The following is a 24,661-nucleotide window of genomic DNA, read 5'->3' on the forward strand; positions in this document are numbered from 1 at the left end:
ATTTATAGCAATGGCTTTAAGACAAACTCACCATATTTTTTTAAGTCATTTTATATTTTTGTTCTTTCTCCCCATCTCAACCAGCCTTAAGATGCAGGCTGGTTATCAGCATGGAAGCTTTGACTTGCTCCATTTTTGATCTGGGTTGGCCCCTCCTTAAGCAACCTGGTGGCTTCTGGGTCCCCACACAGTTCACCATGTTGATCATAAGGAGTATTTAATCTGGACACACAATTGGCTTTATCCTTACAACAACTCAGAACTCCTGAGTTCAAGCGATCTACCATCCTTGTCTTCCCAGTAGCAAGAATTACAGGCATGTACCACTACACCTGGTCTTCAAGTACCACCACATTGGTACCTGAACTTCAACTCACCATCTTGATTTTCCTTTCTATTCACTACTCTAGCAATAAACTCTCCTGGATGAAGAAGGGAGTTCTACATCTATCATACCACATATCACAATCACTGTGTATCTATCATACCATAAAAATGGGCATGGAAAAACATTCCATCACACATAGAGGTGAGATCCAGAGACCAAAAGGCACTATAGTCTGGCAGCAACCAGGCAAGACTCCCCATGCTTCATTCCCAGCACAAAGAAAAGAAAAACATTAGGGTTGTGTTACTAGTGTCTCCTCTCAGGAGCTCAGAGTATATCCTAGAAACTCTTTACTGATCTTCCTAAGAGCCCTGGAGGGCACCAGAGGTGTATTTTTATCTCTCTTTACAAAGGAGGCAAAAGGAGCAAAATGAGCGTAATTGGATCATCTCATTTTAGAGACCAAGTCCCAGGGAGGTTTTGACTTGCCTGCCAGTCCCAGTGGCAGAGGCGATATTTGAACTCCCATCCTCTCACTCCAAATTCAGCTCTTTTCTGATCGCTGTAACAAGCCTGGGAAGTAGGTGTTATTATCCTCCCCATTTTATAAATGAGGAAACTGAAGCAAACAGAGATTAAGTGACTTGCCCAGAGTCACTCAGCAAGTAACTATCTGAGGTCAAATTTGAAGTCTTCCTGAGTCCAGGCCCAATGATATGTCCACTGCGCCACCTAGAAAAATTACCTACAGTATGTTTTTAGGTTAATCTGCATTATTAACATTTTCTCCATCACTTTCTTAAATCTAGATAGTCATCAGAACAATAAATATTTTGTAGTGTTTGCTGATTTCTGAGGTGTAAAGGCTCGCACTGAAAATTTAATAATAATTGGTTTTGGGGAGTCATAATATCTATAGTACCACCACTTGTAGTACCCCAAATCCAGGAAACAAATTATGTACCCAGTGATTACGGAAAGGCAGAACAAACAATGGTAGATGAATGCAAAGGGTTGTTCTTGAAGAATGAGTATTTTGTCCCCTTCAATTTGGTCACTTTGGGAGATGATCTACTCATTCCTATGATGCCCACTATCATTCAGAACTTTTCTGGAGCTACTGTCTGGTAACCACCTTGGAGTTTATGTCTAAGTCTTTCTTTGGGAACTCCTTAGTGCTGACAAACCTTCATCTACTGAGAATAGATTCAATTTTTAGAAGTAGAAAAACATGGGCTCACTCAGTGGTAGACGGCAGCACTTGTAGGCTACTTTGGACGTACCCCTGGATTTGCCCCCTCCCTTCCCCCGGCTCTAAATTCTCCGACTAGGACGGTGCGCAGCCTCAGATTAAACAAAAATGGAAGAAGAAATTGCTGCTCTTGTCATTGACAATGGTTCTGGCATGTGCAAAGCTGGCTTTGCTGGAGATGATGCTCCTCGGGCTGTGTTCCCCTCCACTCTTGGACGCCCAAGACACCAGGGTGTCATGGTGGGAATGGGGCAGAAGGACAGTTATGTTGGTGATGAGGCTCAGAGCAAGAGAGGTATCCTGACCCTGAAATACCCCATTGAACATGGCATTGTTACCAACTGGGATGACATGGAGAAAATCTGGCATCATACCTTCTACAATGAGCTTCGTGTAGCTCCTGAGGAACACCCTGTTCTGCTTACAGAAGCTCCCTTAAACCCTAAGGCCAACAGAGAGAAGATGACACAGATCATGTTTGAGACCTTCAACACCCCAGCCATGTATGTTGCTATTCAGGCTGTGTTGTCTCTGTATGCCTCTGGTCGTACCACTGGTATTGTTATGGACTCTGGTGATGGTGTCACCCACACTGTGCCCATCTACGAGGGTTATGCCCTTCCCCATGCCATCCTTCATCTGGATTTGGCTGGCCATGACCTGACAGACTACCTCATGAAGATACTGACAGAAAGAGGATACAGCTTCACTACCACAGCTGAAAGGGAAATTGTTCGTGACATCAAGGAGAAGCTGTGCTACGTTGCCCTGGACTTCGAGCAGGAGATGGCCACTGCTGCTTCCTCCTCTTCACTGGAGAAGAGCTATGAGCTTCCTGATGGCCAGGTGATCACCATTGGCAATGAGAGGTTCAGGTGTCCAGAGGCCCTCTTCCAACCATCCTTCCTGGGTATGGAATCCTGTGGCATTCATGAGACCACTTTCAATTCTATCATGAAGTGTGATGTTGATATCCGAAAGGATCTATATGCCAACACAGTATTGTCTGATGGTACTACCATGTACCCTAGTATTGCTGACAGAATGCAGAAAGAAATCACAGCTCTGGCACCTAGCACAATGAAAATTAAGATCATTGCTCCCCCTGAACGTAAGTATTCCGTCTGGATTGGTGGCTCAATTCTGGCATCTCTGTCCACCTTCCAGCAGATGTGGATCAGCAAGCAGGAATATGATGAATCTGGCCCATCCATTGTCCATCGCAAATGCTTCTAAATGGACTGCTAGTAGATGCGTAGCATTTGCTGCATGAGTATTCACAAAGTAAAAATTTGCCCTGGCAAATATACACCTCATGTTAGCCTCATGAAACTGGAATAAGCCTTCTTTGAAAAGAAACTTGTCCTTGGGGAAGTTTGTATCTGATATTAGACAAATATCAGCACTTTTTAGATTGTTGAATCGTTACTGATTTGACCTCGTACTCAAGTTAACAGTTGTTCCCTTGGTGTACATTTTAGCATACCTTGTACATATCTTTGATCTAAACCCTGATACAGGTCACTTCATTTTGACAGGTAAGGCTAAGAGTTAAGTTCAATAGAGAATTGACCTGATAATATGGCAGTATAGTAGCTGGCTGGTTGACGTTCAACAGCTGTACAGTTTAGTCCTATAAAGCATCAGATCTGTACAGGGTATCTAAAGGTCAGATTTCCAACATCTAAAAGAGCTGACTTGCAGAATTTCTCTCCTAAGGCTGGCAAGAGTTTATTAAATGTGTGTTGCATCTTGCCACCATCCTAGCAGGAATACATATTGAATCCAAGCCTTAGGAACCAGTTTTTTTTTGTTGTTGTTGTTTTTTGTTTTTTTTTTAGCTTTTAACATTTATTTTCACAAAATTTTGGGTTACAAATTTTCTCCCCTTTTCTCCCCTCCCCCCCCAAACCCAAGCATTCTAATTGCCCCTGTGACCAATCTACTCTCTCTTCTATCCTCCCTCTCTGCCCTTGTCTCCGTCTTCTCTTTTGTCCTGTAGGGCCAGATAGCTTTCTTGACCCCTTAACCTGTATTTCTTATTTCCTAGTGGTAAGAACATTACATTTGATCCTAACACTTTGAGTTCCAACTTCTTTAGCTCCCTCCCTCCCCACTCCTTCCCCTTGGAAGACAAGCAATTCAATATAGGCCAAATCTGTGTAGTTTTGCAAATGATTTCCATACTAGTTGTGTTGTATAGGACTAACTATATTTCCCTCCATCCTATCCTGTCCCCCATTACTTCTATTCTCTTATGATCCTTTCCCTCCCCATGAGTGCAGTTTTTTTTTTCTTAACCCACTGTTTTCCCCCAATGTCATGGGGCTAAGTTACTCAACCTTGAGTTGCAAAAAAGTTTGCATTTACAACCTGTAAATTTGTGCATCTAGTTAATTTATGTAAGATTTTTGTACGTTGCCTTAATGTTCTCACATGACAGTAGAATACCAAAATTTGTAAGTCATCCTAAGAGTTGAGAACTGTAATGCCCAACACATCATTGTGTAAGGAAAAATAAAAGTGCTGCAAGTAAAAAAAAAAAAAAAAAGAAAGAAAGAAAAACATGGGAAGTTTTGTTCAAATGGATGTGTAGTGAAGAATTAGATGTATCTTCTTCATAGAGGTAAATGTATTTTTATATATAGACAAGGATATATTTATATCTATCTGTAATTCTTGCAATAACAATACTAGTAAAGGACAGCACGATTTAGGTCAAATCCAGCAGCTGGAGTTGGGTTCCAACACTAACAGTAAATGATAAGAGTGGAGAGTGACAAGGATTCTAAGCTTCTCCCTTTCTCATACCTAACAATGACTTCAAAGGCAGCCATTCGTGTTGGTGGGCACTTGGCTTATTCTGTTTTGCCTTCAGCGGCTGATGTTGCAACAGTAGTGATTAAGGACCGGTTCTGACCCTTATCCTACTTTGGGTCTCCTAGGCCCTGGCTTGCATCTTTCACTGTCAAGAGCTATATCCATGAGAGATTTCTGGATGATGAATGACAGAAAGACTCACCTTCTTATTCTATTCCCATCTTTCTGACTCATTCTCATGGCTTGTTATGAGATAATTGGGCTCTTGGTCCCAAAACATTAGTGATACCTGTTTCAGATGCCAATACTGCTATGGAGCAGGCAACAGACCAAAATGGGAATGCCCATCAGATGGCTGTGAAGATGATTGATTTTTATCCCCCTCCTCCCCATTACTGCCTTTGTCATTTATCTTACGAGATGGAATAAATGAGCAAAGAATGAATCTCGACCAACACTAGTGAAGTAAAATAAATCTAGTCTTTCCTTACTGTCAAGTAAAAATTCAATTCAAAAATGATTTATTAAGTATTATTATTGCCAGGCATTGTGATAGGCACTGGAATATAAATACAAAAATGAAACAATTCCTACCCTTGAGAAACTAGTACTCTACTGGAAGGAAGCAACATGTACACAAATAAGCCAATTCTGTACACAAAATATACAAAGTACTTTTGGAGAGCAATACAGATTAAAAAATCATGAAAGTTATGCTAGTCAAATGAAAATGTTTGAAAAAGATTTTCATTTTAGTGATTTTAACTGAATACATTTTTCATTCTTTGAAAGTGAAGGAAGAAAGAGACAAAAGATAAATGCCAACTCTTTATCTTAACAATAAAGATATTCAATACCCTTGACTTGAGGCAAAAACTGACCCAGCAATCCCCTATCATTGTTCAGTTGTAGCCAACTCTTCATGATCCCATTTGGAGTCTTCTTGGCAAGAATACTGGAGTGATTCACCATTTCCTTCTCCAGCTCATTGTACAGATGAGGAAACAGGAGCAAATAAGATTAAGTGACTTGCTTAGGGTCACACAGCTAATAAGTATCTGAAGTCAGATTTGAACTCAAGCCTTCCCTGACTCCAAAACCCAGTGTTCTCTCCACTGTCACCTACCTAACCTAAAATGCCCCTGAGTAACTCATTAATAAAGCAAAATAGAGCCTCAACCTGCCCCACCAATGATATAAACCCCTGAAATCTTTTAATAGAGGCCATTCCCACAGTGATTCCAAGCCAAGGGAAACTGGCAAGTTTATCTTACAATTTCTTAGTTCTAACATTTAACTCTGGATCTTTGATCTCTTCAATGTGTGTACTCTCTCCAATAATAATTCATTTTTCTATAGTGTTTTAAGGTCATAGATCAGAAATCTAGAGAAGTAAGGGAACCTCAATGGGACTTCATTCCAACCTACTCTTTATACAGATGATGAAACTGAGACCCAGAGAGGCTAAGCCACAAAAGCAATAAGAACCTTGCAGGATTTGAACACAGATCTTCTGTCTCCAGAGCCAGTATTCTTTCATTGCATTATTTTGTTTCCTTATTATTCAGTGCTCTTTTGGTGAAGACTGCAAACAATCTGTTCTTTAAAAAACAAAATTCAAAATTGATAAGGAAGTCAATGACCATCTCATCCGATCTATAACTTTTAAAAAATTCCATCTAGGACATACCCAATGAGAGGTCACTCAACCTTTTCTTAAAGACCTCCAACCATGGGGAACTTGCCACCTTCTAAGGCAGTCCAGTCTACTTATGTTAGTTTTAATTATCAAGAATTTTTTTTGGAGGGGTGGAGCCAAGATGGCGGAGTAGAAACACACAAATACGCTAGCTCTGAACCCAAAGCCCATGAAATATCTGTAGTAAAGAGCTACCAATAAATTCAGGAGCAGGAGAAGCCACATAATAGTGGAGCGGATAAGATTTCTGTTCCAGAGGGACCTGCAAACCTCTCGCAAAAGGTCCGTCGCGCTGCGGATGCGGAGCCCAGCCCAGCCCTGCCCTGGCCCCAGCACTGAGAGGAGAAGATCTGAGCGGATTTCAGGGACGGGATCTCCAGCGGCGTGCGGGTCCCTCCACCCACAGGTGACGGGGGTCGGTGAGAAGGTTTCTTTGGTGGGTCGAGAGGGGAGTGGGGTGCCCCCATATTCAGGCCCCCTAGGGAGGCAACAGCGGAGGTAGGAGCAGACCGGGGCTCCCCAAGCAGGCAGGAGCCCAGATCCATTGTTGAAGGTCTCTGCATAAACCCCCTGAGGGAACTGAGCCTGTGAGGCGGCCCTGCCCCCACCTGAGCACCTGAACATAATCTCACACTGAATAGCAGCCCTGCCCCCGCCCAAAGCCCTGAGGCTGGGAAGCAGCATTTGAGTCTCAGACCCCAAGCACTTGCGGGGAGGATCTGGAGGCGAGGTAGGTGTGAGGAGAATATTCAGAGCTCAAGTCAGTGGCTGGGAAAATGCCCAGAAAAGGGAAAAAAACCAAGACTATAGAGGGTTACTTTCTTGGTGAGCAGGTTTCTCCTCCCCTCCCTTCTGATGAGGAAGAGCGGTGCTCACCATCAGGGGAAGACACGGAAGTCAGTGCTTCTACATCCCAGCCCACTCAATGGGATCAGTTCTGGGAAAAGGTCATAAAGAGCTCAAAAAATTTTCAAAATTATGTTAGAGAGGTGGAGGAAAAACTGGGAAGAGCAATAAAAGACTTGCAAGCAAAGTATGAACAACAGATCAGCACCCTGCTAAAGGAGACCCAAAAAAATGCTGAAGAAAATAACACCTTGAAAAAGAGGCTAACTCAATTGGAAAAGGAGGTTCAAGAAGCCAAGGAGGAGAAGAATGCTTTCAAAAGCAGAATTAGCCAAATGGAAAAGGAGATTCAAAAGCTCACTGAAGAAAAAGTTATTTCAAAATTAGAATGGAACAGATGGAGGCTAATGACTTTATGAGAAACCAAGAAATCACAAAACAAAACCAAAAGAATGAAAAAATGGAAGATAATGTGAAATATCTCATGGGAAAAACAACTGACCTGGAGAATAGATCCAGGAGAGACAATTTAAAAATTATGGGACTGCCTGAAAGCCATGATCAAAAAAAGAGCATAGACATCATCTTTCATGAAATTATCAAGGAAAACTTCCCTGAGATTCTAGAACCAGAGAGCAAAATAAGTATTCAAGGAATCCACCGATCACCACCTGAAAAAGATCCAAAAAGAGAAACTCCTAGGAATATTGTGGCCAAATTCCAGAATTTCCAGGTCAAGGAGAAAATGTTGCAAGCAGCTAGAAAGAAACAATTCAAGTACTGTGGAAATACAATCAGGATAACACAAGATCTAGCAGCTTCTACATTAAGGGATCAAAGGACATGGAATAGGATATTCCAGAAGTCAAAGGAACTAGGACTAAAACCAAGAATCACCTACCCAGCAAAACTGAGCATAATACTTCAGGGGAAAAATTGATCTTTCAGTGAAATAGAGGACTTTCAAGCATTCTTGATGAAAAGACCAGAGTTAAAAAGAAAATTTGACTTTCAAACACAAGAACGAAGAAAAGCATGAAAAGGTAAACAGCAAAGAGAAGTCATAAGGGACTTATAAAAGTTGAACTGTTTACATCCCTACATGGAAAGACAATATTAGTAACTCTTGAAACTATTCAGTATCTGGGTAACTTGGTGGGATTACACACACACGCAGCACACGCACACACTCATAGAGACAGAGTGCGCAGAGTGAATTGAATAGGATGGGATCATATCTTTAAAAAAATGAAATCAAGCAGTGAGAGAGAAATATATGGGAGGAGAAAGGGAGAAATGGAATGGGGCAAATTATCTCTCATAAAAGAGGCAAGCAAAAGATTTTTTTAGTTTGGGGAAAAAGAGGGGAGGTGAGAGAAAAACATGAAGTTTACTCTCATCACATTCCACTAAAGGAAGGAATAAAATGCACACTCATTTTGGTATGAAAACCTATCTTACAATACAGGAAGGTGGGGGACAAGGGGATAAACAGGGTGGGGGGGACGATGGAAGGGAGGGCATGGGGAGGAGGGTACAATTTGAGGTCGACACTCACAGGGAGGGACAGGATCAAAAGAGAGAATAGAAGTAACTGGAAGCAGGATAGGATGGAGGGAAATAGAATTAGTCTTATACAACACGACTATTATGGAAGTCATTTGCAAAACTACACAGATTTGGCCTATATTGAATTGCTTGCTTTCCAAAGGGAGGGAGAGGGGAGGGAGGGAGGAAAAGAAGTTGGAACTCAAAGTTTTAGGAATAACTGTCAAGTACTGTTCTTGCTGCTAGGAAATAAGAAATACAGGTAAAGGGGTATAGAAAGTTATTTGGCCCAACAGGACAGAGGAGAGGATGGAGACAAGGGCAGAGAGGAATGATGGAGGAGAGAGCAGAGTGGTGATGGGGGCAATTGGAATGCTCGGTATTTTGGGGTGGGGGGAGGAGACAAGGGGGGAGAAAATTTGGAGCCCAAAAATTCTGTGAAAATGAATGTTAAAAGTGAAATAAATTAATTAATTTTTAAAAAAAAGAATTTTTTTCCCTGACATCAAACCCAAGTTTACCTCTTTGAAAATTTTACGTATCACTTTCAGTTCCACCTTGATTAGATAAGCTTTCTCCCAAAGCTTTCTCAGTCTGTGTGATTCTGGTACCCAACTTCTAGTAAATGCTCCAGTAAATGGATGAAGTCTACACAACTTTCTGGGAATCTTTTTCTAGGTTTCCTAACAGTATGAGGGTATCCATGCAACACATGAGCTAGTCACCTGTTATCCCTCCCTCTCATTATATGAATGCCCATTTTTCCAGTGATGTATCTCTGACAATATCTTTTATGTCACTTCTTGAATGCAGTTTATCTCTGGCAATGTATTGTGACCTAGTTAAGTATATGGCAAGTCTTTCCATTGCCCTTTGGATGACCTATAAATTACCTAAAAAACAAACTACGTTAAATATAACACCCAAACTTTCATTTTAACTTGCAAACCTGAAGCATAGCTATTTTTTAAATGGCCACTAACTTTCCTGTCCCAGAGAATGTTTCCCTTCTAGAGATCTCTGGAGTTGGAGACCATTTTTAATTCATCAATCTACCATATGCATGTGTGCATACGTATACTTAATACAGAGAGACAGAGAGAGAGAGAGAGAGAGAGAGAGAGAGAGAGAGAGAGAATATAAGAATATAAGATTGGGGTATGAGATCAAATGAATATTTCTTGAGGTGAATTAAATCTAGAAATTCCTGACTTCATTGCATTTTAATTTTAAATCTGACCGTTGGATCGATGTCAATTTTTAGTGATCCATAAATTGAAATTTATAACATTACGCCTCTCACACTCTCTTTCCTCCACTCTCTCCCCTCAAGAATAAGACGTCACTTGTTGGAGACATGAATGACAACCAAAGAAATGACCAATGTTATCATGAACAATAAAATCCATCAGTCCTTGTTTCTTGAGCATCTCATGGTGCATTCCATCATACAAGACACAAAGATATGTATGAACTTCACTTAAAGAGCTGAAAAGTTATGAAAAGAATCAAGATATGTATGTGGTATGACAACAAATAAGTCAGGCATCCAACAAGCATTTATTTACGTGCCTACTATGTACCTGGAACTGTACTAAGTGCTGGGGATCCAAAAAAACGAAAGGGCAAAAAGACAGTCCCTTCTCTCAAGATGCTTACCATATTCTGGAAGATTAAATGCAAACGACATGCAAACAACTACATACAAACACACTATATACAGGATAAAGTACAGATGACCAATAGAGGGAAGGTACTAGAATTAAGGGAGAATAGGAAAACCTTCCTGTAGAAAGCAGAATTTTAGCCAGGGACACCAATGAAATGGGGGAAGCCAAGTACATGGCAAAATTTGGATACAGATATCCAAATGAATACTGCCCCTTCCAAGAGGGCACTCTGTGAGACAATGCATTCATTCCAATGATCCTACCATTGATCAGAACTCTTCTGGAGCATCTTTTTGGTCAACCTCTGTAGAAATATGCTTAAACCTATACTGGAATTTCCTCATTAATGAGAATCCTTCATTCTTGAAGAACAGATTTAATTTTTTAAAGCAGGCAAAAGTTATTTTGAGAGTCTAGTCTAGTGAATAAGGAAAGGGATGCAAGTGGGTAAAACTATTAGGGGCTTAACATATGCTATGACTGTAAAGCAATAAGATAAACTCACTACTGTAATTTCTCTGTTCATTCTTAAGGGAACTGCCAAAGAAGAGGTCGAGGTGAATTCTCTAGTAGCAACAACGCTGTTGGATAAGTATGGAAAGTCAGTCTCTTAAGCTGACTACTTTGATGGGAAAAGTATTTGGAGGTTTGTGCTACAGTATATGTGTTTAAAGAAAACAAAAAACCACAACTTTGTCTTTGTTCTAATAAATGTTTCCCTCTAGAGATCTTTCAAACTGTGGTTCATCTTCAATTTATCACCTTACCATTTTGCCTCTGTGTGTGCATGCACATATATAACAGACTCACTGAAGGAACGGTCGGAGGACTAGAATGTTACACTGGGGCATTCTATTACCACTTGTCTTTGTCAACTAATAATACAAAGTCTGTGTCTGGAGTATTTATGTTCAGTTTGGGAGATCACATTTTAGAAAGTAAATTTACAAAATGGAGAGTGTCTAGAGTAGGGGTTCTTCATCTAGAGTCCAAAGACACCCAAGGGATTGACGGATAGATTTCAGGACTGCAGAAGTTTGAGGGGGTAGTGTTTGGATGTGAGAATAATTACATCTTTATATTCGCTAACCTTGGGTTTCTTTTGTGGTAATAATAATAATAGCTAATATTTACATAGTGCTCTCTATGTGCCAGGCACTTGTGCTAAGTGCTTTAAAATTATCTTATTTGATCTCCAAAACAACTCTGCAAGGTAGATGCTGTAATTATCCTAATTTTACAGATGAGGAAACTGAGGCAAATGAAGGTTAAATGACTTGCCTAGAGTAGGAAGTGTCTGAGGTCAGGTTCCACCCCCAGCTCTCTACCCACTGTATTGCCCATTTAAAAGGGAAAGTGGGGAGAGGGGGTGGGGAGGGCCCAAAGATAAACTAAGAAACTTATTCTCCTCTGTCTCCACACAGCACCCATTAAAGCTCGGAAAATTCTCAACTCAAAGATTCTAGAGCCCAGGAAGATGCATTAAATCCAATCCTTCCATTTTAGAGATGAGGAAACTGAAGTTCTGAGAGATTAACTTTATTCTCCAAGATGACATGGGTCTTAATTAGTAGAGCCAGAATTTGAACACAAGGCTTCTGACTGCAAAGCCTGCATAGTATCCCTTGCCTTGGCCCATGCTGCTCATTCCACATGAGGAGGTCCCTTTCCCTTTTCCCCCTTGCTTCTGAATCACCTCTGCCTCTTTCTCTGACTTGACCCTGGAGTAAAACAAATGATACCTGGGGATGCTTCAAGAGGATGCTCATCCTAGGGCCAAATAGAAGTTGTACTCAGAGGGTGTTTCACACCAGATATACTCCACATGCATACTCTAAAGTGGGAGTTCTTAATCTTTTTCCAGTCACATACCTTTTAGCAATCTGGTAGATAGATCTCTCCTTGGAATGTTGCTTTTTAAAATTCCTGTTTGAAGGAAATGCTCTTTTTCATTTAGAGGTTAGTGATGATAAAGGTGGAAATATTTTTCCCATCTAAGTTAACAAAACCTCTGAAATCTACCCATGGATGCCTCCCTTCCTCTCCCCACTTAAGAAGCCATGTCTTAAAAGTAGCTATGCTTAGGTATTGTATATTTCCTGGGGTGCTTAAGAAAAGGCAGCTCTATCAAAAATCACAATGCAGAAGAAGGAGGAGAAATAGACTGAAATGGGATCAGAATTGGATTTGAGATTAGAGGAAACAGGTATCGATCCAAAGGATGGCAAGAGGAGAAGGAGAAACTCAGAGCAGGGACAAGTAAAGTGAAAAGTTCAGAGAAATAACTGCAATTTTGGAACAGGGAAGGAAGTCTGCTAATGGGCAATAATACCAAAAAAACAATTACAAGGCAAACTATTTAGAAGCAATGACTGAAAAGGAAGGGAAGAGGGCTTCTTACAGTATAATGTAAGGGATGTCAGGGTATTTACTTATAAGAGAGAGTCAAAGGTCAGGTGGTCAAAGTCCAGTTCTTGACAGTGGGATCAGAGAGTCTGGAAGATGTACCCCAAAGGTCACTGAGAGAAGGACATTTAGACTTTTGCTCCAGGCCATAATCAGTCTCATGGCTTGGAAACATTCTTCTTAATAATTCCTCAAATCCCTTGTGTCATGCTTTCCATTCTAGCATCCAGGCCCTGTTTCCATCACATTTCTTACAATTGAATTAAATTAGATAAAAATTCTCATAAAAATTCCTATGTAACTCAAAATCAAATATAAAAAGTTTTAGTCCAGAAGTATTAAAATTTACAGAATCTTAGTGCACTGTTCTCCTCAGCAAACCCTTGGGGTATAAGTCACACATCTTTTTGGTGCAGAGGGAAGAGTTTTCTTTCTCTCCCTTCCCACATATTTTCCCCCAAAGCAGAGCTTACATCCATATTCAAGGGAGAATTACCTCCCAACTTCAGTCACCCTGATGCCCAGAAGCACTGTTTGATGACAACATCTCAAAATCATTCCAACAAAATGTTTACCAGGAAGTATGGAGTGACTGATGTGACCAGCACATGTACCCATGGGAGGGCCTCGGGGTCTTCCTGCAATATGCCTCCCCTAGTCCTCTCCCCTTTCTGAGATACCTATGGCAATGTAGCATTGCAGAAAGAGTTAACTTAAGGTGTCTACATCAGGGTTTGGACTCATTCAAGGTTCAATGTCCTCAACTGTTTTTATCCTAGATGAAAAAATTTCCAGTTAAAGTTCTGGAGAGAATGTTGGTGTTGGTACCCAAATATTAGAATATTACCTTCATGCCTATGAGGCCTGAACAAATCTTTTCACCTTTCTAAACAGTTTTACTATCTGTAAAATGGGGAATATCTACCTCACAGGGTTTTTTTTTTAAGTGCCTTTGTAAACATGTAAATGATAAATAAACATGAACTACTGTTATAGATGGGCTAAGTGTATGTGTGGAGGGTGGGAGAAGGGGATGATGGGAGGGGGTAGCACACCTAGAGGCTCAGCTTTTGTTCCTAAAGGTGAATGGGAAGCCAATATTTTTTCTGTGACCCTAAATACAAATATGCAAGAGAATTTCATTTTATTGCAAAACTGTATATGGAGCTCTAACCTGTGGTCTTATAGGAAGATTTATGGACCATTTTATCCAACACATGAGAAAATAAATAGAGATCTTCACGACCTAGTTCTAAGCCACCTTTCCAGGCTACACATACTCCTTACACTTATCCTAAGCTCTGGCCAAACAGGCCTTTCTTGAGGTTTCTCATATTTGATATTCCATCTCCTTCCTGGTCACCTTTGCTATGCCCTATACCTGAATGCTCTCCTTAGTTGCTTCTGCCTCTTCACATTCCTCATTTCCTTCAAAGGTTAGTCCAAAAAACATTTGCTATTTGATACTTTTCCCGAAACCCTCACTTGCTAGCTCCTACACTATAAAAATTACCCCGGATTTTATATTTTATATACTTACAGGTACCCATGTTGTCTGCCCTGATCTAATTCAAGTTGCTTAAAGGAAGGGATGGATTCACTTTTGTCTTTGTATCCCCAGGGTCTAGCACAGTGGCTGGCACATAGTAAATATATAATAAATCTTGTTAATTGATTCATCCGGTCAAGCAATGCAAATAAGGATTTCTGATTGTGTAGCTTGGGTCTTAGCAAGAGAACTAAATTCTAAGGTCAGAGGGTGAGGGGTTGGAGTAGGACAAGAGATGAAGAAGGTACTGGAATGAGGAATAGTGAAAAGCCAGAGAACAGGGGCAAATGCTGGTAGACCCAATTGTGATGGTCAGTGGGATGTGGATGAGCTAGGTGTAGGTAGGACCAGCACCTCAAGGGAGACCAAAGCCTGGGTTTGGCCTTCTTCAGAATGGGAAGCAACACGACAAGGTGCCACCCTCAACATTATCTTCAAAAGATGACCAGGAAACACACACACACACACACACACACCCCTTGGCCTCCTGAGATTGACTCTAGCTTAATCTCTGCCCACAAGGAACTTATTATCAAGGAGAAGGATACATATTCAACCATGTGTATGTGCAATATATTCATGCCAAAGTTAAGAAAAGTAAGGCACGAATTCTAGTTGTTGAGTCATTGAAGTCATGCCTAACTCTTTGTGACATAATTTGGAGTTTTCTTGGCTTCTCCAGCTCATTTTACAGATGAAGAAACTGAGGCAACCAGAGTGAAGTGTTTTGCCCAGAGTCACACAGTAAGTATTTGAACTCAGGGTTTTGAACTCAGGTCTTCTTGACTCTAAGTCCAGCACTCTATCCATCCTAGTTGACCCAAACATAAACCCTACTCTACAGGAAGATGTCGTCTAGTAAGGGAATTAAGGCAGGTACACCAATAATAGCACATATTAAAATGTAAGTGTCTAAAAGCAGAGCAAAGTGCTAGGAGATCAGATCAGGGAGAGATGACTTCCAGACAAATCTGATCACTCCCTTCCCCGTACTTCACAACAATACCATATGTCCATAGGAATAGTTTTGGGTTGTTTCCTAAAGCCCACAGAATAAAAAGAAAGTAAAGAAATACCTTATTCTACTTGATGCCGCATTTCCCCCTTTTTTCTTTCCCTGACCTTGGCCTCCCCTTCTCTTGAATTAAATACAAACAAGGAAACCAGCACATGCTTTTATCCTGAGTTTCCTATAACTTCCATCCTACATCCTTATCTTCCATGGCCACCTCTAAGTCTTCCTAACCCCCTGACACCCCCAAGCATCTACCAACAACATCTGGACATCCTGGGCCAGTAAACACATTCTCCACAATAGAACCATAGTCATAAATGTGCTGCTGAAAACATAAGAACAAACACACACTGAGATTTCTAAAGTCCAGATCCTTGTCTCTCTGATAAAACTTGAAGCTCCGTGAGAGCAGGATCAGTCTTTTCTAAGCTCTAATTATTTTCTCCTAGCACCTAGCGCAGTCCTCTGCATTCAGCAAACAAGAGATATATGGTTGCCAAATTTCATTAAATTGAGTCATTTAAAAAGCTGAAATCTGCAAAACAGATATGAGGTTCCAGTTTTTCAAAATGGAAGGTAGCTAGGGAGTGCAGTGGATATACAGTGTCAAACCTGGAATTAGGAAGACTCATTTTCATGAGTTCAAATCTGGCCTCAGACACTTAGTAGCTGTGTGACCCTGACCAAGTCGCCTTGCTTGCCTCAGTTTCCTCACCTGTCAAATGAGTTGGAGAAGGAAATAGCAAACTGCTCCAGTATCTTTGCCAAGAAAATCCCAAATGGGGTCACAGAGTCAGATATGACTAAATAAAAAGCTTTTTTTTTTTTTTATAAATACTTATGATCTAGCCACCTTCAAAAAAGGAAGGGCAAATAGTAGAAGACTAAGGAGTTCATCCTTCCTATTTCATCTATTTCTTTTAAACAAAGCATCCCTGTTCATTGCTGTAGATCAGTATGTCTCCTGAGCTATCTCTCTTCTCTCAGAAACAAGTAGCTAGAATTTTCCCTCCTGTGAGTCAGCACATTTATAGGAGAAAGAGGCACTGATTCATGGCACAGAGTCAAAAGATCTGGGTTTGAATCTTGCCTGTATTATTCTGCATACATGTACACCTACCTACACATAAATACATACACACACATATAACATTATATGATATATACATATGGGGAAATTGAGAGGGACCTGGAAAAAGTCACTTCATTTCTTCAGATGTTTTCTCTACTTTAAAACTGAGAGTTCAGGGAGAAAAAAAGATGTGTGAGGTTCATTCTAGCTCCTAAGTCTTTGATCATGATGCTATGATTATTAAGAGGAAGTGAAATGTAGCAGAAACAGTTTTAGATTTGGAGTTGGGAGAGTCCTAGGTTTGAATCCTGTCTCTGACACATACTATGTGGCCTTGGGTAAATCATTTGACCTATGCGAGCTCCTTATCTGTAAAATGAGGATCCTAATAATCTGGTACTAACTTCAAAGGGTTTTATGAAAAATCAGATGAGATAATGTATGATAAAGTGCTTTTAAAATCTTACATATCAACTTTTGTTATGATCCTGATACAATCCAGACTTACTTTACTTCTTTTTTTGATAAGATTATCAGGCTAGAAACAAATGGAAAAGCTGTAGATAAAGTACACCTCATCTGACACAAAGCATTTGTTGAAGTCTCTCAAAATATTCCACAGGGGAAAATGGGGAAATGTGAGCTAGATAAAAGTACAAAGATCTTAATGAATGATCATACTCAAAGAGTGGTAATAAATGGATGCGTAACAGTCTAGATAGAAAAAGCTCAAGGAGGTTCCGGTTTTGAGGTAGCTAGGTGGTACAGTGGTTAGAGTGCTGGCCTGTGAGTCAGGAAGACCTGAATGTGAATCCTGCCTGAGATACTTACTAGCTATGTTATCTTGAGCAAGTCACGTCATTCTTTAAGCCTCAGTTTCCTCATCTGTGAAACATGAGGGTTGGACTTGATTGGCTTTCTAAGGTTTCTTCCAGTGCTAAATTTATGTTTTTATGTTCTATCCTTAATCCTATTCTTGTTTAGATTCTTATCAAAGACTTGGATGCTGTTGTTCAGTCATTTCAGTTGTATCCAACTCTTCATGACCTTCTTTAAGGTTTACTTGGCAAAGATACTGTAGTGGTTTGTCATTGGATGAATAAACCATAATAATAACACATCTCTAAAAGACATTAATGTGAAACAGGCAGCTAACACTGGTTGACACAATTAGGACCCAAAGAGATTTCAGCAGCCTGCAATGTTTAGCCAAATCTAAGATGATAAACTTAAGAATAAAATAAAATAATCAACAAATCAAATAAAAATTAATAAAATGGTTTCACCTCACACTATTCAAATTGGCAAGGATGATAAAAAATGGCAGTAGTCAATGGTGAGGGGGTTGTGGGATGAAAAGTACAGAAATACATTGTTGGTGGCACTGTCAAATGATGCAGCCACTTTGGAAATCAATTTGGAATTTTATATATATGTATACATATGTATAGTGCCAGATAAAGTGACTAAAATGTTCATGCTCTTTAAACCAGAAACTCCATTGCTGGGTTTATACCTAAAGAATTCATTGATAAGAAGAAAGTCTAAATATATAGCTGCACTTTGTGATAGCAAAAATTGGAAACAAAGTGGATGCCCATAGATTGGGGAACGTGTTTGGTACATGAATGTAATGAATTTCTTGTAAGAAACAATGTGTGGGCAGAGCCAAGAAAACAATACGCAGAAGAATTAAAACAATCAAAGGTGAATATGTAACAAAATTATAAAGCTCCAACACGACTCAAATGAAGAGAAATGAGAGGATATCCCCCCAAACCACACCCTCATGCAGGGGAGTGGTCTACAAGGGTTACCCATTGCAACTGTCTTCAGGTTCTTTCAGTGTATCAATTTGTGCTGTTTTTTTCCTCCTTAAAAAATGCTGCTTGTTATACGGGACGGCTCTCTGGTAAAGGGAGGAAAGGACATCGAGGATAACCATGATGCCATAAGAAACAAAAGTCATATTTTAAAATGAATATATGCAAATTACTGAACTTAGATTTTTTAAAAATCAATTCCATAATACAATTTGGGAATAAACATGTAAGACATCAATCTATGTGGAAAATGTAATACAATTTAGCAGTATGACATGGCAGACAAAAAAATAAATATAATTCTACAACATATTAAGGAAAAATATAGAAGTCAAGATAAGGCAGATGACAGTCTCATTTTACACTGCTGTATCTACTGTTGGGTTCCAGATGTCACATTTAGGAGAGTTAGTGAAAATCTGAGCAGAATACCTGAACGGTGTGGCACATACTGGGGTAGGGTGGGGGGTGGAGGTTAAGAGACTTGAACCCAAGCCCTGTTAGCATCAACTAAAGTAGTTGAAAAGAAGGCAGTTGATGATATACATCAGTAAAGGAGTTTTCCACATACCTTTAAAATTAAATTGATAAAGCTAAGTAAATTGATAGACATGTATATGTGTGTGTGTTCAAAAAGATATGTGCTCATTGACTTAGCAGTTCCCATCAATAATAAAGATGGTGACATCTGCTCATCCTATGCAGTTCTTCTCTAGGTTCTCCCACAAAATCACCATGAGGGGTCCATCCAACCTGCTGGAAGCCTTCCTTGCTTTGCGTTGACATAGAAAGGGTAGGTATATATAAGAGTCAATCAACAAGCCTCTATTAAGCATCAGTAATGCCAGGAACTGTACTAAACACTGAGGAAGAATGGCAAAAGATAGCCCCTACTCTCGAGGAGCTTATAGTCCAATAGGGAGGACAACATGAAAAATAAATAGGTACCAATAAGATAGAGACAAGATAAATGGGAGATAACTTGTTTTTGGGGAGGAAGAGATCAGGAAAGGATTCTTTTAGAAGGTGGGATTTTAGCTGGGAATTGAAGGAAGCCAGGGAAACTAGGAGGTAGAGATGAGGGAGAGCATCCCAGGAATGGGGAACAACAGCCTCTATGTATGTGTATAGATACATGCATACACATATATGTATATATATGCATATATAATATATACAGAGAGAGTTGTCAAAACACTTTAAATAAATTATCTCATTTTATTTTTTTTAGCTGCCGTATAAAGTTAAGTTAAAAATTGAGATGGAACCATCTGCCAACCAATGCAAAAAAAAATCAGTGGCAACCTCAAGATTCGTACCCCTAAATGTTTCTGACCACCTTGAGGTTATAATATCTCCTCTAGACTAGCTTTCCAGAGGACACAGTCCCAGAGATGGACCATTTCATCTTGACAAGAAGGCACAGAAAAGTAAGACAAGTCACTTCACTGCTTTACAAGGAGGAAAGCAGGCACATTGTTTTAGTTGCGGATTTTTCTCTGGTCCTCCAAATGATTCTACAGGAGACAGAGAGACTGATAGCTTTGCATGGCCCTGACTCACTTCCTTTCAATTCACTTGCAAGTCAAAATGTCACCCTTCTGATGTCATTGATCCTCTTCCAAAACAGCAATGACAAGCTTCCTCTGGTCCACAGTCAGGCAGCATGGCATGGTGGGAAGGCAGCACTGGATATGGAATCCGAAGGCATGGACAGAAATCCTAGCTCTCCCATTTCTATTTGAATGCATCTGAAGAACTCACTTGACCCTCAATTTGGCCTTCAATTTCCTCATTGATAAATAAGATACGGACAAGGTAAATGGAAGGCTGGACTAGAAGACCTTCAAAAAAAGGGAGAGAATATTTGTAAAGAGCCTTGCAAGCAATATTGTACTATATGAGCGTTCATTATCATTATCTCATGAGTTCAACTGAATCACTGAAAGATCGTAGCTATTACATTCTTCGACAAGTCTACTGCATGTTTGTTTAGGGGCAAGAAAGTTGTCTTATTTAACTTGGAGTTTAAAAATAAGATAGCTTTGTTTAGTGACTTGACTGGCATGTATGTGTGACATGTGAAGTCTGTACTGGATGTTCTTCCAGGGAAATCTCTCTTTCTCTAGACTCGGAGAAGGCTCTGCTTTGGAGATGGACCAGGAAAGTGACAGGAAGAAACAGATGAGGTATAACATTTGGCCAGTAATTCAGCAGGACGGGGCTGAAGGTAGTGAAGAGTCTAGTGTATCTGACTTCGAAGGGAGGAGATAGAGAACATGTGCATTTAGGGTGATGAACTGGTGGCTTTGCTAGAAAGCAAAGAAAGCACAGTTCAGAGTATGTTTTAGAACACCTGGTATCTAAGAACTCTTTTTTAAATGACTTGTCTGTTTTTCAAAGTTAAGCCAAAATAATAGCAGTTTATAGTTGTATAGCATTTTTTTCATACACATTATCTCCTTTGTAAAAAATAAAATCTTATTATAGAAACCTTAAGCTGAAGGAGAACTTAGAGATCATCTATTCCAAGTCTTCACTTTACAAATAGGGAAACTGAGAGTAAGAAATGTAAAGTGACTTGCCCAAAGACACGTAGCAAATAAAGGGAAGAACCAAGACAAATCTCTCCTTACTCTACTCTATCCTTCATACTGCTGCCAAAGTAATTTTCTTTAAACTTGGATCTTATTGTGTCATTCCTCTATTGGGCCAACTCTAGTGGCTCCCTGTTGCCCCTAACTCCTCTATTTAGTTTTAAATCCTTTTATATCCTGGCCTAACCTATCTTACCATCACCTTCTTCAGACTCTGCCATCCAGTCAGACTGGTCTTCCTTACTCAATCCTCCATTTTCCATTTCTGTCTTTGCACTAGCTATTCCACACGCTTAGAATATATTCTCTTCTTATCTCAATCTCACAAAGTCCCTTTTTCCCCTTTAAAATGCAGCTCAGGTACCACCTTTGGCATGAAACCTTTCATAATCCTGCTAAACGCCACTGCCTTCCTTTTCCAACTACCTTTTATTAAAGCTACTTTGTATTTATTCACTTTATCCTTATGCCATCTTTGTCTATGGGTTCCCTTGCTGTCTCTCCCATTAGAATGTAAGCTCTTTGTGAGTGAGCCTTGTTTCATTCTTTTTTCTTGTATCCCCAGAACACTGTACAGTTCCTGTACTTAATAAACATTTATTGATTGACTCTGACTTCAAGTTCAACAGTTTTCCCCCTATAAAAAGCTTCAACAACCCTCAATGGCTCCTTACTATTTGAGAGTCTAAACTTCACTGGTTTTTACTCTCTAACTCTTACACTGTAATCCTTCATATGTCTCACACTTCAATTAAGTCAATGTACCATTCATTCCCTGTTCATGCTGTTCATGCTTCCCCAGCTTTCAGCATTTGTTCCTGATAATTCCATATACCTGGAATATCCTTATATCCACTGGCTGAAATGCTACAGATCTTTCAAGACCCAACTCAAACACAACTCTAATCTGTGGGACCTTCTTTGATTACTCAACCCTGCCTCCAGCCAGGAGGAATCTCTCTATTGTGGGAACTTCTCACACACTTTCAAACTCTATTTTGTATTACATTTATTTTTATAGCTGCTTTATTTCTTTTTACTATATTCCAATCTCCTTGAGGGAATCCACCATTTATTTAAGCGAATTACTGGGCTAATTCCATGCTCCAGTTCTCTATCTACTCCATCAGATCGCCTTGTTGGGCTGAGCTCCATATATAAAAAAAGCAAGGTGACAGATTATTTTTTATCTTTCAGCAGGATGGTCTGGCATCATGTGGGTACAATTTCAGATCATCACATACTGCAAAATCTTTATCTTGGGATTGATTCTGTAGCTCAAATTAAATTCACTTGTGGTTTTTAATATGTTAAAGTGATTCTTTATTACAAGATGACCACCATCCAGTGATATTTACTAAGCCACAACTATGAGGATGCTTTCTCCATAAAATTTTAGACAATTTAATGGTCTCTGCTCATTTAAAGATAACTCACATATATGCTGATTTCTCTCAAAGGTCTTATGGTCCATTTGTCTATCTTAAGACCTTCAAAGCTACTGTATCAAGTGCCTTGTAAGTATTCTGCAATTGACCTGTCACTTCCCCATGCCACTTAAGTCAATATAAACAATTAATGTCAGCTGACCAAATGGTAGGTTAGTACGTGTGTTTCCTCTGACCACAAAATAATATTTCTCTCTCTCTCTCCAGAGAGGTCCCAGTAATGGCAGCTACTTCCACACTTCTAAAATCATTATGATGATATTTACAATCCTTGAAACAATCTCCAATCCCATCCACTAGGGTCTTCTCTCCAATGAAGGAGGTGTAAGTCCATTGGCACCTTCTCATCTTGCTCTGTTCTTGTCCCTGTCGTTCCAGGATTTCTCCATAAAGGATCTACTCAATGCACTGGAGGGATGCCTTCATATCCTTTAATATTTTGTGAGTACCAGTTCAAGAAACAGCCAGACATCTACTATCCTTTCCTCTCACTACAAAAATGGCCAACTTCCTTTTTCTGATCACTTATTTTCTTAATTTATTTTATGACTCTTCTTACATACAAATCAATACTGCCTTATGTCTACTACTCAGCTGTCTGCTGCTTCTGGGTCACCTAAAATTTTGATCCTCTCTATAGGTGAGTCAATGAGCATTTACTAAGCACCCACTGTATATCTGGCATTGGGATTGTTTTTATTTGGCCTCTGGACAGGACATTCTCCTTGACAAAGACAAATACTTTGGATGAGTATGTCTCCCTGCTTTATTCTTTGAATTACATATCTAACCATGGAGCCAGAATGATATAGTGAAACAAAAATTGGTTCTGGAATCAGAGGACCCAGGTTAAATCTCTCCTGATGCTTACTCACTTTACAGCCTTGAACTTTACCTCCCTGGGTCTTAGCTTTCTCACCTACAAAATGAGGGGGTTGGACTAGCTGGCCTCTGACATCCTTCCTAGGTATGGTTGTGACTATCAAGTAATCTTGGATGACTTTAACACAAGCAAAGAAGGAACTTTGTTGGAGAAGAGCCTCTAAAGGCTACATTTGGCACTCATATTTCTATTTGGTTTTTTGGGAGGGTTGTAAGTAGCAAACAATCAACACAGCAGGATCTCATATTTGGTACACATTTTAGTCACGTATATGACTGAATATGTGATCTGTTCTAGAATATAATGTGCAAAAATCCACCTTTTAATTTCTCATATTTTCATCAAGGATACCCTTCACAACTACATAGGTAATTCTCATAAAGATGTTATAGAAATAAGAAAGTGGGCACATATGAGTGAGAAATTATCATGCAGCCAATCTTTTAACCCATAAAATAAAGAAAAATACAATATAACATCATAATATCTCCAAAAGTAGCAGCTTTTATTAGGGAAAGTAAATGGAAGGAAATCTAAGTTACTGTCAAGAATTCTTTGTGTTTGGACTGCAAGAATGATAAGAGACAGATTGCACGTAAGTGGGCTCTAACTGCCTTACACTGATAAAGTGCTTTATAGTTTACAAAGTGTTTCACCACAATAATTGTATGAGGTAGAGAGTGCAAGTCTTCTTATCCTTGTTTTACAGATGAATAAATTAAAGTGCAGGGATCTTAATTGACTTGCCACCCATCACATGGCTAATAAGCATCTTTAGAGCCAGTTTTGCACATAGAGGGTTCCTGACTTCCATGCCAAGCTTCTTCCCACTATACAATGTTGCCTGGATGACGTGTTGGCAAATGGCACAATATAATCAGGGATAATGTGCTATAAAGTTGTCAACTTCCAATAAAAATGTCAGGAATTACCTTCAAACAAAGGGTATGTATTGCTTCACAAAAGACCAGCAGGAGATGTTTCTCTTAGGGGACTCATAAAATTTAAAATTAAAAAAATTCATTACTATTTTAAATGTAAGTTGAATTTTCCTCAACTAAATATCCACTTGAATACCAAGTATTTTTTTTAATTATACACACACACGCACACAATCAGTTCACAACTAATCAAACAACCATAGCCCAAAACATGGCAAATGAAGCCACGAATGGGTCAAACCATTGTACTGAGGAATTCTGAGAGAAAAATAACTGAACTTTCATCCTTTCTCCTGGTGCTCCCATGACTCGGCCCCCCAAAAAAGGCCCCATATATGCCAAACTATTCATAGCTGTTTTTCTTGAGAGAAAAAGAAAAGTGGGCAAAAGTGGATGCCTATTAATTGAGGAATAGGTAAACAAATTGTGGTATAAGAATATTAAAAGTGTTATCATGCCATTAAAAAAAAGATGAATATGAGGAATTCAGGGGAATATTAGAAGATTTGTATGTACTGATATAAAACGAAGTAAGCAGAACTGAGAGACTTACATACACTATGACTAAAATAATGCAAATGAACATTAAAAGGAAGACAAATTGTGAGTAATTTCGCTGTCATCTTGGTACCAGAGAAAAGATGATAAAGCTCACTTTCCTTCTTTTAGGAGAGATGAAGGATTACAAGCACTGTCAGATGCATCACTGAGTCCATTAATTTTGCTGAACTCCCTTTCTTCCTTACAAGAAAGAATTCAGTGGA

General features: G+C 39.5%; 2 protein-coding genes across 3 annotated transcripts in view; one reads left to right on the forward strand and one right to left on the reverse strand.

Annotated features, from left to right (window-relative positions):
* HPSE2 (heparanase 2 (inactive)) overlaps positions 1-24,661 on the reverse strand; it is a 724,961-nt gene that overhangs the window by 437,239 nt on the left and 263,061 nt on the right. The gene's annotated exons all lie outside the window — the stretch shown is intronic.
* LOC140516038 (actin, cytoplasmic 2-like) lies at positions 1,587-4,145 on the forward strand. The gene is made up of 2 exons (XM_072626970.1): positions 1,587-3,382; positions 3,866-4,145. The coding sequence occupies exon 1, from the start codon at positions 1,689-1,691 to the stop codon at positions 2,814-2,816; it is 1,128 nt and encodes a 375-aa protein (XP_072483071.1). The 5' UTR covers positions 1,587-1,688; the 3' UTR covers positions 2,817-3,382; positions 3,866-4,145.

This window comes from Notamacropus eugenii, chromosome 1 (genome assembly GCF_028372415.1).
Source record: "Notamacropus eugenii isolate mMacEug1 chromosome 1, mMacEug1.pri_v2, whole genome shotgun sequence".
NCBI classification, from domain to species: domain Eukaryota; kingdom Metazoa; phylum Chordata; class Mammalia; order Diprotodontia; family Macropodidae; genus Notamacropus; species Notamacropus eugenii.

Excerpts from the sequence above, each read along its gene's own strand:
- LOC140516038 (XM_072626970.1), top strand. The coding sequence starts at position 1,689 with ATGGAAGAAGAAATTGCTGCTCTTGTCATTGACAATGGTTCTGGCATG.